The 10,546-nt window shown below is 48.7% G+C and overlaps 1 protein-coding gene across 1 annotated transcript; it reads left to right on the forward strand.

Annotated features, from left to right (window-relative positions):
- The first annotated feature begins 569 nt into the window (after positions 1-569).
- LOC111841497 (F-box only protein 40-like) lies at positions 570-6,430 on the forward strand. Its single transcript, XM_023807273.2, has 4 exons — positions 570-646; positions 1,181-1,215; positions 2,093-3,937; positions 5,380-6,430. Exons 1-4 carry the CDS (start codon positions 592-594, stop codon positions 5,578-5,580), a joined length of 2,136 nt encoding a protein of 711 aa, XP_023663041.2. The 5' UTR covers positions 570-591; the 3' UTR covers positions 5,581-6,430.
- Positions 6,431-10,546: the final 4,116 nt, after the last annotated feature.

Raw genomic sequence — 10,546 nt, forward strand, 5'->3', positions numbered from 1 at the left:
AACATCTATTCATACAACTGTAGATGAGTTTAACAGACTTTATTAGTTGGGTCCTCAGTATCATCTATTTTTTTTTTGTTTTTTAAGGATTATTTTGACCCTAACAGATTCTAGCCCTTTTAAAGGATTTGCACTGCCACCTGCTGAACAAATTTGAAACAACGAGGAAAACAAAGGAGGTTCTCTGGGGGCAGTGTTACCATCAGAGGTGGACATTTCAGGTCCAGAAACTAAAAATCCAGACCAAGATTTTGTTTCAACCAGCCAGCTGAGCACTCAGTGACTGTGACTTTTTATGCCCAACTGATTGGTTGAAACAAAATCCTGGCTTGGATTTTTACTTTCTGGGTCTGAAATGTCCACCTCTGGTTACCATGAACATTTGACTTCTTGACCGACCTTGAGAGGGTGGACCACCACGACACCCTGATGAGTGACACAAAAGCAGCGGCCGCACGTGTGCCATCTTACGTTCGGCTCCGAATGTGCAGTGTGAAACGAGTCACGTGTACAGGACCCTGACCCGGGTTGCGTTTGTTCTATCAGCTGTCATGTCTATTTCGAGGCGGCCTGCACGCGCCGAATGTCTGCATGCCTCACAAAGGGACAGACGTAAAAGTCTCAGAGTGCCGCAGGACCAACATCAGTAAGTAGCTACAATGAGCGATTTTTATACAGGGAAAATATATACAAGATATATAAATAAAAAAAAAGAAAGTCACCAGCCTCTAACATGGATAACAGGGTAGCAAAAATTGACCTGGGGGCTGACGTTATGAAAGTTACTGGAACGTCATTCTAACTTAATGTTTTATTTCCTATTTGTGACAGTTGTTGCCTTGTAATTGTTTAGACTGCCCTTGGCGATTGAACAAAAAGGCTTAGTGTTGCTTATTAGCAGTTTGTGCTTTTATTTTCAAATTAACATGCAGAGCTGAATGCCGCGTTAAGGGTTATTGTTCCATTAGCAGAGGGACGGTGCTGCTGGCTGTCAGTCAGTAACGATAACGGCAGAATCTCCAGTGTCGGGGCACCAGTCAGGCAGGCGGGAAGTGCACTGCGTTTATTTCAGCCGAGTCTGCTGGTCCTCGTGCCTCTTCACCGAAGGAAATCTCTGCCAGGAAATTTGTAGTGCTTTTGTTGCAGTGCTTTTCTTAAAAGTATTAACATTCTTGTTTAGGATCTGAAGACCCACAGAATCTGAACGGACAAATGGTAAGAGTCTGGTTTGTGACATGGAAACATCGTCCAATGAAAAACACGTAACTGCATTATTCCAGGAGGGTGAAAAGACACATTTTCTCCAAAACTGTTTAACAAAATAAACCTAAAACAATGTAATCAGACATCTGTAGTACCACAAATATAAACCTATCTTGACACAGCTGTCAGAGAATGGTTTAATATTTTAAGTGCATCTACTTGGACTGTTGTCAGTAAGATAATAAGTGACTACAACTAATCTCACTCTATTCCATCTATAGTAAAAAAGTCACAATCGTCAAAATGTGGACTTACGTGGTTTTCATCGGGCAGCAATGAAATACTGTAATTGTTCCTAAAGATTTAGCACATCTACTCTGGTTGTTGCAGTTGGTCAATAACTACTCTGCTATGCATGTTTGTCCAATGCAGCACTGTCACATTGCAGTTAACCGCTGTAACCGAGGTTAACCACATCGCTTAAGAGTATAATAGCAGCATCCTTCCCAGGATTTGAGCCCAGAGTGATTCTGTGGTTCAGATCTTTAATTTGACACCGGGCTGCAGGTGCTACCTTCAGTTTACAGTAGTGTTTCCCATTCCGGTCCTTGGGGACCCACAGGGGGACCCTGTCAGACAGTTCACAATTTTGCTCCCTCCCAGCTCCCTGTCAGACAGTCCACAATTTTGCTCCCTCCCAGCTCCCTGTCAGACAGTTCGCATTTTTGTTCCCTCCCAGCTCCCTGTCAGACAGTTCACATTTTTGCTCCCTCCCAGCTCCCTGTCAGACAGTTCACATTTTTGCTCCCTCCCAGCTACCTGTTAGATAGTCCACTTTTTTCCCTCCGGGACCAGGGAGGTTTACTGTAATTCCTGACTTCTCTCCGAGGGCCAGAATAAGGAGCCCACGGCTGGCCAACATGAGCACTGCCGGGCGTGCTTCAGGGTGCAGTGCCGGGTCCCACCGGCGCCCCCTGTCTCCTGTGCCACCATCAGCTGCCAACTGCTCTGTGGCGCCATCTTCCACCGCTGCAAGGAGGAGGAGCACCGGATGCTGTGCCCCCGCGAGACAGTGCCCTGCCTGAACGCCGACTATGGCTGCCCCTTCACCCTGCCTCGCTGCCGGCTCGCCCGCCACCTCCAGGCTTGTCCGGCAAGTCTGGTGACCTGCTCGCTGGACTGGAACCGCTGGCCTGCCACCGAAGCGGATGCCGCATTCTGCCGGAGCGTTGTCGCAGACTGCGGGTCTGGAGAGCCCCTGGACCTGGCGGTGGCCCTAAGGGACCAGAGGCTGCTGTTCAGCAACCTGAAGTTGGACGCCCTCTTCCCTGAGCTGATGCAACCGGCTGAGATGGTCACAGAGGAGGCACAGAAGGCAGCAAGCAGGGGTCCCATCAGGGATGGAGGGTCCTCTGAGCTTGAAGGGGAGCTTCTGGACATCAGCAAGGATGCCCCAGAGGTGCAGGAGCTGACCCAAGAGGAACGTGACGCCCTGGCTAAGAGTCGCGAGGTGGCCGGGATTGATAACTACAGAGCCTGGGAGAGCATTTTCAGCAAGGAGCTGCGAGGGTGCCAGTGGGAGCCCCAGGAGCAGGCGAGCAGCCTGGCAGCGGGGAATGGGAACCAAGAAAAAGCAGAACGGAATACAAGGCAACTGGCAGAAGGTGCCGAAAGCACCCCAAGAAACGGGAGTGCAGGCGCCACAGGCCTGGCCCCCTGGCAGGACGGGGTTCTGGAAAGGCTGGGGAAGGAGGTGAATATCGCAGAGTACAACATGTACCTGGTGCACCATGGGAGCATGCTGATCCACTTCGGGCAGCTGGAGGCCTGCACTCCCAGGGAGAGGGACTTCGTTTATGGAGCACTGGAGCCCATCGAAGTGGAGACGGTGCATAGCTACAGTGTTCCGTCCAGCTATAGGGCGAAGCGCAGCTTCCTCAAGAATTCTTCCCTTCGGATGAAGCGGTCAACCAAAGAGACTGACACATTTGACCTTGAAGTGTCCGTGGAGGATATCCCGAAGTGCGATGAGGTCAAGGCCATGCTGGTCTGCTCCTTGGAACAGGAGTTGAGGGGACATCCCATCAGCGAGACGGTGACCACGGATGGCCTCTTTGTGGACATCGGGACCCAGACCTACGACTTTGCTTCAGCACCGTTCAGGGCAGGGGCTACCCTAGCTGACATCACAGCCGGCCGGACGCTGGGCCTGCATGTCCAGATTCAGGCGGAGTCCGTCACCAGGAGGTACAACAAGGCCAGCTCCATCTTCACCTTCCTGTGCGGCCATACCTTCCGGAGAGATGAGTTCGCCTGGCACTTCCGTAATGTCCACTCAGACTTGTGCTCGGTGCTGGATGGATGGTTCCAGCAGCGCTGCCCGCTGGCCTACCTCGGCTGCACCTACAGACAGACCCGGTTCCAGCCATCCACTCACAGGGCCACCGTCACCTATGATGGGGACTCTGGCACCTTCACAGTCAGGCCGCAGGTGCCGGCGGAGCTGCTCGGGGGGGGGGCCCGCGGCCCGGACGGCCTCAGCAAGCTCCCGTTGGAGGTGCTACAGAGCGTCGCCAGCTACCTGGACAGTTTCAGCCTGTCCCAGCTGTCCCAGGTGTCCCGGTTAATGAGGGACGTATGTGCCACACTGCTACAGGACAGGGGAATGGTTTCTCTGAGGTGGGAGCGGGAGACTGACCCTGATGGGAAGTCCAGCTGGAGGAACAGAGTAAAGGTGAGCTCTAACATAGTAACACACAGCACAGTCTAATACAGTACCACACACAGCACAGACTAACGCAGTACCATGCATAGCACGGAGTGTCTAATGCAGTACCACACACAGCACAGACTAATACAGTACCACACACAGCACAGACTAACGCAGTACCATGCATAGCACGGAGTGTCTAATGCAGTACCACACACAGCACAGACTAACACAGTACCATGCACAGCACAGTCTAATGCAGAACCACACATAGCACAGAGTATCTAGCATAGTACCATGCACAGCACAGTCTATCTAATGCAGTACCACACATAGTACAATCTGTCTAATGCGGTACCACGCACAGTACAGCCAGTCCATATGAGACTGTGCATCTCCCAAGTTTTCCAGTGGATTTTTCCAGTGCCTGCACTGTGCATCAGCAGTATTATTACTATAAATAAACGGATGCTGAGTGTGGGCCTCCCTGCTGTCGCTCAGGCATCCGGGTCATTCTGGCTGGCCCTCTGAGTAACCGTGCCATCACCTCTACCCCTGGTGGTGTTCACAAACAGCATGCGGACCACCCCTGAGAATCAGGCTTGCACTAGTAGTCACGTTTTACAGTGGCTTGCCTGCCCCAATGCCGGTCAAAAACAGCCATGTCGATCGGGTCTGGGCATGGGCCACAAATCATATCTGAACTCAGATACCCAACTCAGACACACCACACACATCTCCATGCACCATGAACACGCACACACCGAAATACACACACTCAAACTGACCCAGCACAGGCGTGCAGAATAGCTAAAAACAACCAAGATCATCCATTCGAGACCACTAAAATAATAAACATGGATATAATTTAGGCTTTTATTAATTAAAATGGATTTTATTACGTTTTATCGATTTGCATGAAATTAAGTCGGTAATTTTTCGTTACTGTTCATCATTGCATTCTTAATTATGCTCCGAAAGTCGCCCGGGTGGCCCCGCCGGCTCTGAGATCCGTGCGTCCGGAGACATCGGCTCTCTGCAGGGTGATGTTAGGAACGTGTTAATGCTACGCAGGAGCTCACAGCACGCTGCTCAGTAAGGGTTTGTTTAGGGACCGCAAGTAGGTTACAACTAATTACCACCCTGCTGCTAATGCTGCCTTCGTGATTTATTTGTTGACTCGTGGATGTTATTAATGAGAAGAACATATTAAATGGTCTAATGCAAAATATAAGACCAGCAACAAATAATATTTCTGACTGCCGTCTGCCTAACAGATGCTATATATATACGTACATCCATGGTGACCCTGCCCTCCTCATTATGGAGATATAAGTAGCCACACCCATTTATTTCCATACATGGCTTGTGTAGGCGGGACCACATGTAAGGCACCACCTCCTGTCCTCTGTCGCGATCTGGATATTTCAGCTCACTGCCGCTGGCCCGATTCTGCCCCCCTGCAGGTGTGGCAGTTCAGCAGCTCCTTCAGCGCCGTGCAGCAGTGGCGCTTCGATGACATGCCCTCCATGGCGGAGCACCTCCGGGCCTGTCCCTTCTACGAGACGGAGGAGAGGAGCCGGCCGGTGGCCCTGGTGGGCTTGAGCGACGGCCCCGTCTGTCTCCCAGCGTCCGCGCTCAGCTTATCTGGATCTCCAGAGCCCTAACTGTATAAGTGGCTATTGAGAATGATTTTATTCACTTAGCAGACGCTCTCAGCCAGAGCGACTCAAAAAAATATGTAATAGAGTCAGTGCGTCAACAATGGGCAGCAGTGAAAACACACTGATAACATTTACAATGAGTGACGTGCAATATTAGCCCGTAATGTTTAAAGTGGCTTGCAGTACAAAGCCATTAGCTCTCCTTAGCGCTGAAGGGTACTTGTGGTTTGCATATCGGAGTTCCCGGGTAGATCAGGAAACTGCAGGATTGGCGAACTCCATACAGGTGGCCATGAACCACGAAGCTGTCACTGCCGAAACGCTGTGTGTGGAGATACGCCGGTGTGTGTGAATAGAGAACGATCCGCATCTGAATGCCTGTTTGAGGGAATCATTCCCTGCTTTTGAATGAATGAGTTACTGCGGTTGCGAACGATGAAGCGATGCCTTCGGGAATCCACGGAGCGGCAAGGACGAGAGGATCCATTTAACCGTATTTCTGTACGTGTCAAGTTCTCATCAGGGGATGTTTAATACTTTGTTATTCAGCTTGGACTCTGCGTCATTTTACGAATTGATTGCTATCTTATATCTGTTTGTATAAGTGATGCCTTAATGGTCCGCATCTCACATGATAGATTCAACGCAAGATAAATCACTCCTTTCTATTTGACGGCCTCGTTAATGACCACATTCACTGCAGAGAGACAGACTGATAAAACCAACTGTATGTTTCAATTTAAAAAACACTATTACTGGGTTACTGGTTTATTGAGCTAAATAAGTTAGTCAAACACTTCGGATTTCTTCTGTGTGGGTGTGTAAAACAAAAATAAAAATGATCCCAGTACAACAGAGGTTTTTGGAAGAGTCATACTGCCTCCCAGTGGAGAAGAAGAAAAGCAGCAGCTGTTTCCTTTAAAGACCCTTCATTGATGCTTGGTGTAAAACTGCGTGTTTCTGATGGGATTTGGGGTGGTAATTTAAAACATGCTAACAAGTGGCTGAAATTAACAGCACTGTCCCGTGTGAACAACGCGATGCGTGCCATTTCAAATATTTATCCGCATCTCCATCTGTTAACGATCTCTGACTTCTGATTGCGTATTTAACACTGCAAGGGTGTGTTAGCAGTCATGGTGACGCGCACGGTGATGCCTGTGACCTCCTCTTGGGGGCGCTTCAGTGTTACACTCCAGAGAAAGCTGCACGAGGTGATCATCATGCTGATAAACTGCTGTCAGACAGCAATAACCTCATTCAAGAACAACAGGGCAGTAAAACATCTTTAAGGTTTTAAAATGAATATAACATTCAGGAGCAGTCCTACTGTGTAAAATATCCTATTACAAAGCAGGCAGGCATAATAAAAATATCCAAATATCCATTTTCCATATCTGCTTGTCCTATGCAGGGTACCGGGGCTCTGGAGCCTATCCCAGAAGCTATGGTCGTAAGCCAGGGAATAACCCAGGATGGGGTGCCAACCCATTGCAGGGCACCATTCACACACATTACGACAAAAATATCAAGAAACTAATTGATTTTATTTTGTGTTTAAATCGCATATGTCGGCTTTTTAATACTCAGTGTTAAATATGCAGTTCAAGAGGTTAATACATGTAATGTGAGAATTATCCTGAAATGCATCTAATGAAATGAGTGAAAAAGACATGCAAAATGCAACAGAAATAGACGGTAATAATGCTTTTAGTCTAAGAAGTATAGCTGAGCATATCTAAGTGAGAAGGTTTCCTGGTCATTTCCCATCTACGTCACCATAACAGCGGAAGAGTGCTGGCTTCAGTCAGTGGTGCCACACTTAAGTGTCTAAGTACTGGTGCATTTGCAGCGCGGATGGCCGTTCAAGGCCCTCGCCAGATGGCTGACGTCATCTGTGATGCTCACAGGCTGACTTCCAAAGACGGGGGAAGGGGCAGGTCACCCTGCCCGGAGATGGAGCATAGAATCAAAGACGTTCTACAGTGATACAGAGCACCGGAATGCAGGACAGAAAGTACCAGTCAAAAGTGTGGATACGCCCACCAATAGAGAGGTTTATTTGTACTATTCTCTACATTTTAGAATAAATATAAGGACATCAAAACTATGTAATAACATATATGGAACTATACACTGGCTTAAAAAGTATTTTAAAATATCATTTACTGGGGAGGGCAGCTCTGTGAGTTGGGACTCAGAAGGTTGCCAGTTCAAATCCCTGGGTCTGAGGAGTGATCCCACCATTGGGTCCTTGATCAAGGCCCTTAATTGCTCCAGGGACTGGCTGACCCTACCGTCTCCTCTATGCTAGTCTCATGAGGTGGCCTCCTGGGATGCTTCTCCCGCTGTCCTGGAGGAGGTCCCACATACAGTATACTAAGCACTCATTGGCTGCTTTTCCTTCATTCCTGATCAGACCCCTCCCAAACCACTGTGTTCTACTGTGTTTAGGTCAGGTGGCCAGGTCATGTGACATGACACTCAATCACCCTACTTTACAGGCGTCTCTTCACTGAAACCTAACTTATTCTGGCAGGACAAACAGGTCTGGGACCTGTGAGAACAGGGAAACAAGGGCAGCACAAATTGCCCATAATTTCTGAGGGTAACCTGGTGCAAATGTGTGAATTGGCAGCTTTGGTAAACATGCCAGTGGAGGAGCAGGAAACGTGGGAGTTACAGTGATCCGAGAAGCTCCTCAGACGACCCCAGGCCGTCTTCATGCCTCCAGCCTCACCCACCATGAAGGACAAATGCCTCGGTCACTTTGGAACATAACTTTTGGGCGTCTCACTTGCAGCTGAAACCCACTGGCTGTCTGGCGGAGGCAGGAACGTGGGCAGGCTGATTTTCGGCAGATATGCGGAGGGCCGTGGGCGTTGATTTCTGCACATTTCGCTCCCATTTTCCGGGGGATGCAGGTTACATATTAAAATGAAGGCTATCCTGCCAGGATGTGTCCTCAGCTAGCAGCACCGTCCATCTGGTTTTATAAGCCAGTTGTGATTTATGGTTCAATTTGGGCGAAATGGAGCGATAGCACGGAGCTTGTTTGGCCGTTCGTATTCCATCCCCTATCTCAGAAAAACAGTAAAACCAAAAAGTTACTGACTGATAACAGCCTCTTCCTAATGCACATTTGTTTTGATTTCTTTTTTAGAAGATTAGCTTTCACTTTCTGCTGAAATATCTAATATTCTTTATGCAGAAATGCAAAGACAACGTCTTGATGCTGACAATGAATAAAAATACTGTTGGAAACGGATTAGCCGGTTAAACATACAAAATCAGGTGCACTTTTGCAGATATTTTCCCTGTATTTGGATACTTAAATAATAAGTCTTGCCAGGGACTTGTGAGCCATTGTGCGTGCATAAGAGGATTACGGTGTTAATAGGACTGACCCTGTGCTCACCAGCAGGTGGAGATCATTTGGCTTTACAAGGGAGGTGCGCTATGCTGAGGCTCACAGGCCATTCGCGGGAGTTTTACTTACACAAAGTATTCTGAGGGCAGAATAGAAAATATGACAAAGACATCTGATGGCTTGGACCCGCCTCCTCCACAATCTGATTGGTTATCTCTCTGAACCAATCATTTAACGTTATGCCCTCAGGACATTGTTGTGAAGGTAAAACTCCCATGAGCTCACAGGCCATTACAAAGCAGGAGTGCAGCATGAATTTCATGGCACGCGGCATCGTGCTGAGAGACAGCCAAGGATATGGTGCTCCTGGATCAACACCACTTTTACCGAAACTGATGGATGGAGCTTGTAGCTCAAAGATCTTCACAGAGTCTATAGACCAATAAATGACGGCTGGGAAAGTCTTTGCTATGCCTATATGTGCCTTATATTCAGGACCAGGGCAAATGGGATGAGCAGCTTATAACGATGGGCTTCAACCAGCCTAAAATGCAACGGCGCACGCATTCAAGAATTTAGCTTCCGTATCTGAAGCTTGTGAAAAGTCAGTCGGGTCGGGAATAACAAGCAGGCGGCTGCTGTGATATGGCGGATCTCGGCCTCACACTCCGCATCTCAGAACAGCTCAGGTGAGCATGGAGGTGCGGGGGAGCCCGCTGGGCTACGCCACGGTGGGGGGGGTTTGGGGGGGGGGTGAGCCTGTGGGTCCGACACAGTGGCGCAAAGTACTGTAAGATATGTCATGATAATTCACCAGTCAGAGAGCCCAGTTCATTCTCACAAGGGAACATGACAGAAATTACTGCACACTTCTGTGGAAAGCATGTCATTTAACTTATTTACGGACCAAATGAGAACAGGGATATATCTGTGTGAAAGCTCTGCGTGCAAGCCATGAGGATATGGCTGTCCCCGCACTGGACAAGTTAAAAATGGCTTCCTCCCACACTCAGGGTGCATGAAAAGGTAGCCATGCCTATGAGTGGTAATATTTGGGTATTTCTCATCCTTTGTTTGGTTTCTTTTATCCCTGAACACATTCCAGAGATTAACACATCACTTAGAGGGTGATTTCTTTGTGTAGATGATGGAGAACGTCTGTGGAACAAGCTGAGACTACAGGTAAGTTTCCTGTCTGTCATCTGCACCTGTGAAAGTCCGTCTCATCACCTGCACCAGTGTTTCCCAACCCGGTCCCCAGGGACCCACGGACAGTCCACATTTTCGCTCCCTCCCAGGTCTCTAACACCATGGTGGGGGGCATGCAGGATTGTTTGGTGTTTCTGAGCCCCTCTCCTTTAAGACTAAATAATCAGCTAGTGAGCAGAGTCAGAAGATTGTGGCTAGCTAGCTGGATATCAGAACATCTCCTGAATAAGGAATGCTTATTTAATGTTTCGTGTAGTGACTGTTTGTGGCCAACAGGGGGATCCAAAACTTATGGGCTCCACACAAATGTGTGGTTTGAGTAGTGATAAATGCCGCCGCTGGGGACGTGGGGGTCATCTGTCACCGAGTACTACAGCGAGGTTCCCCAAA

The sequence above is a fragment of the Paramormyrops kingsleyae genome, chromosome 17 (genome assembly GCF_048594095.1).
Source record: "Paramormyrops kingsleyae isolate MSU_618 chromosome 17, PKINGS_0.4, whole genome shotgun sequence".
Classification (NCBI taxonomy): Eukaryota; Metazoa; Chordata; class Actinopteri; order Osteoglossiformes; family Mormyridae; genus Paramormyrops; species Paramormyrops kingsleyae.

Excerpts from the sequence above, each read along its gene's own strand:
- LOC111841497 (XM_023807273.2), top strand. The coding sequence starts at position 592 with ATGCCTCACAAAGGGACAGACGTAAAAGTCTCAGAGTGCCGCAGGACC. Across the intron at positions 647-1,180 it reads GTGCCGCAGGACCAACATCA|GATCTGAAGACCCACAGAAT; the intron begins GTAAGTAGCTAC and ends ATTCTTGTTTAG. Across the intron at positions 3,938-5,379 it reads GCTGGAGGAACAGAGTAAAG|GTGTGGCAGTTCAGCAGCTC; the intron begins GTGAGCTCTAAC and ends GCCCCCCTGCAG.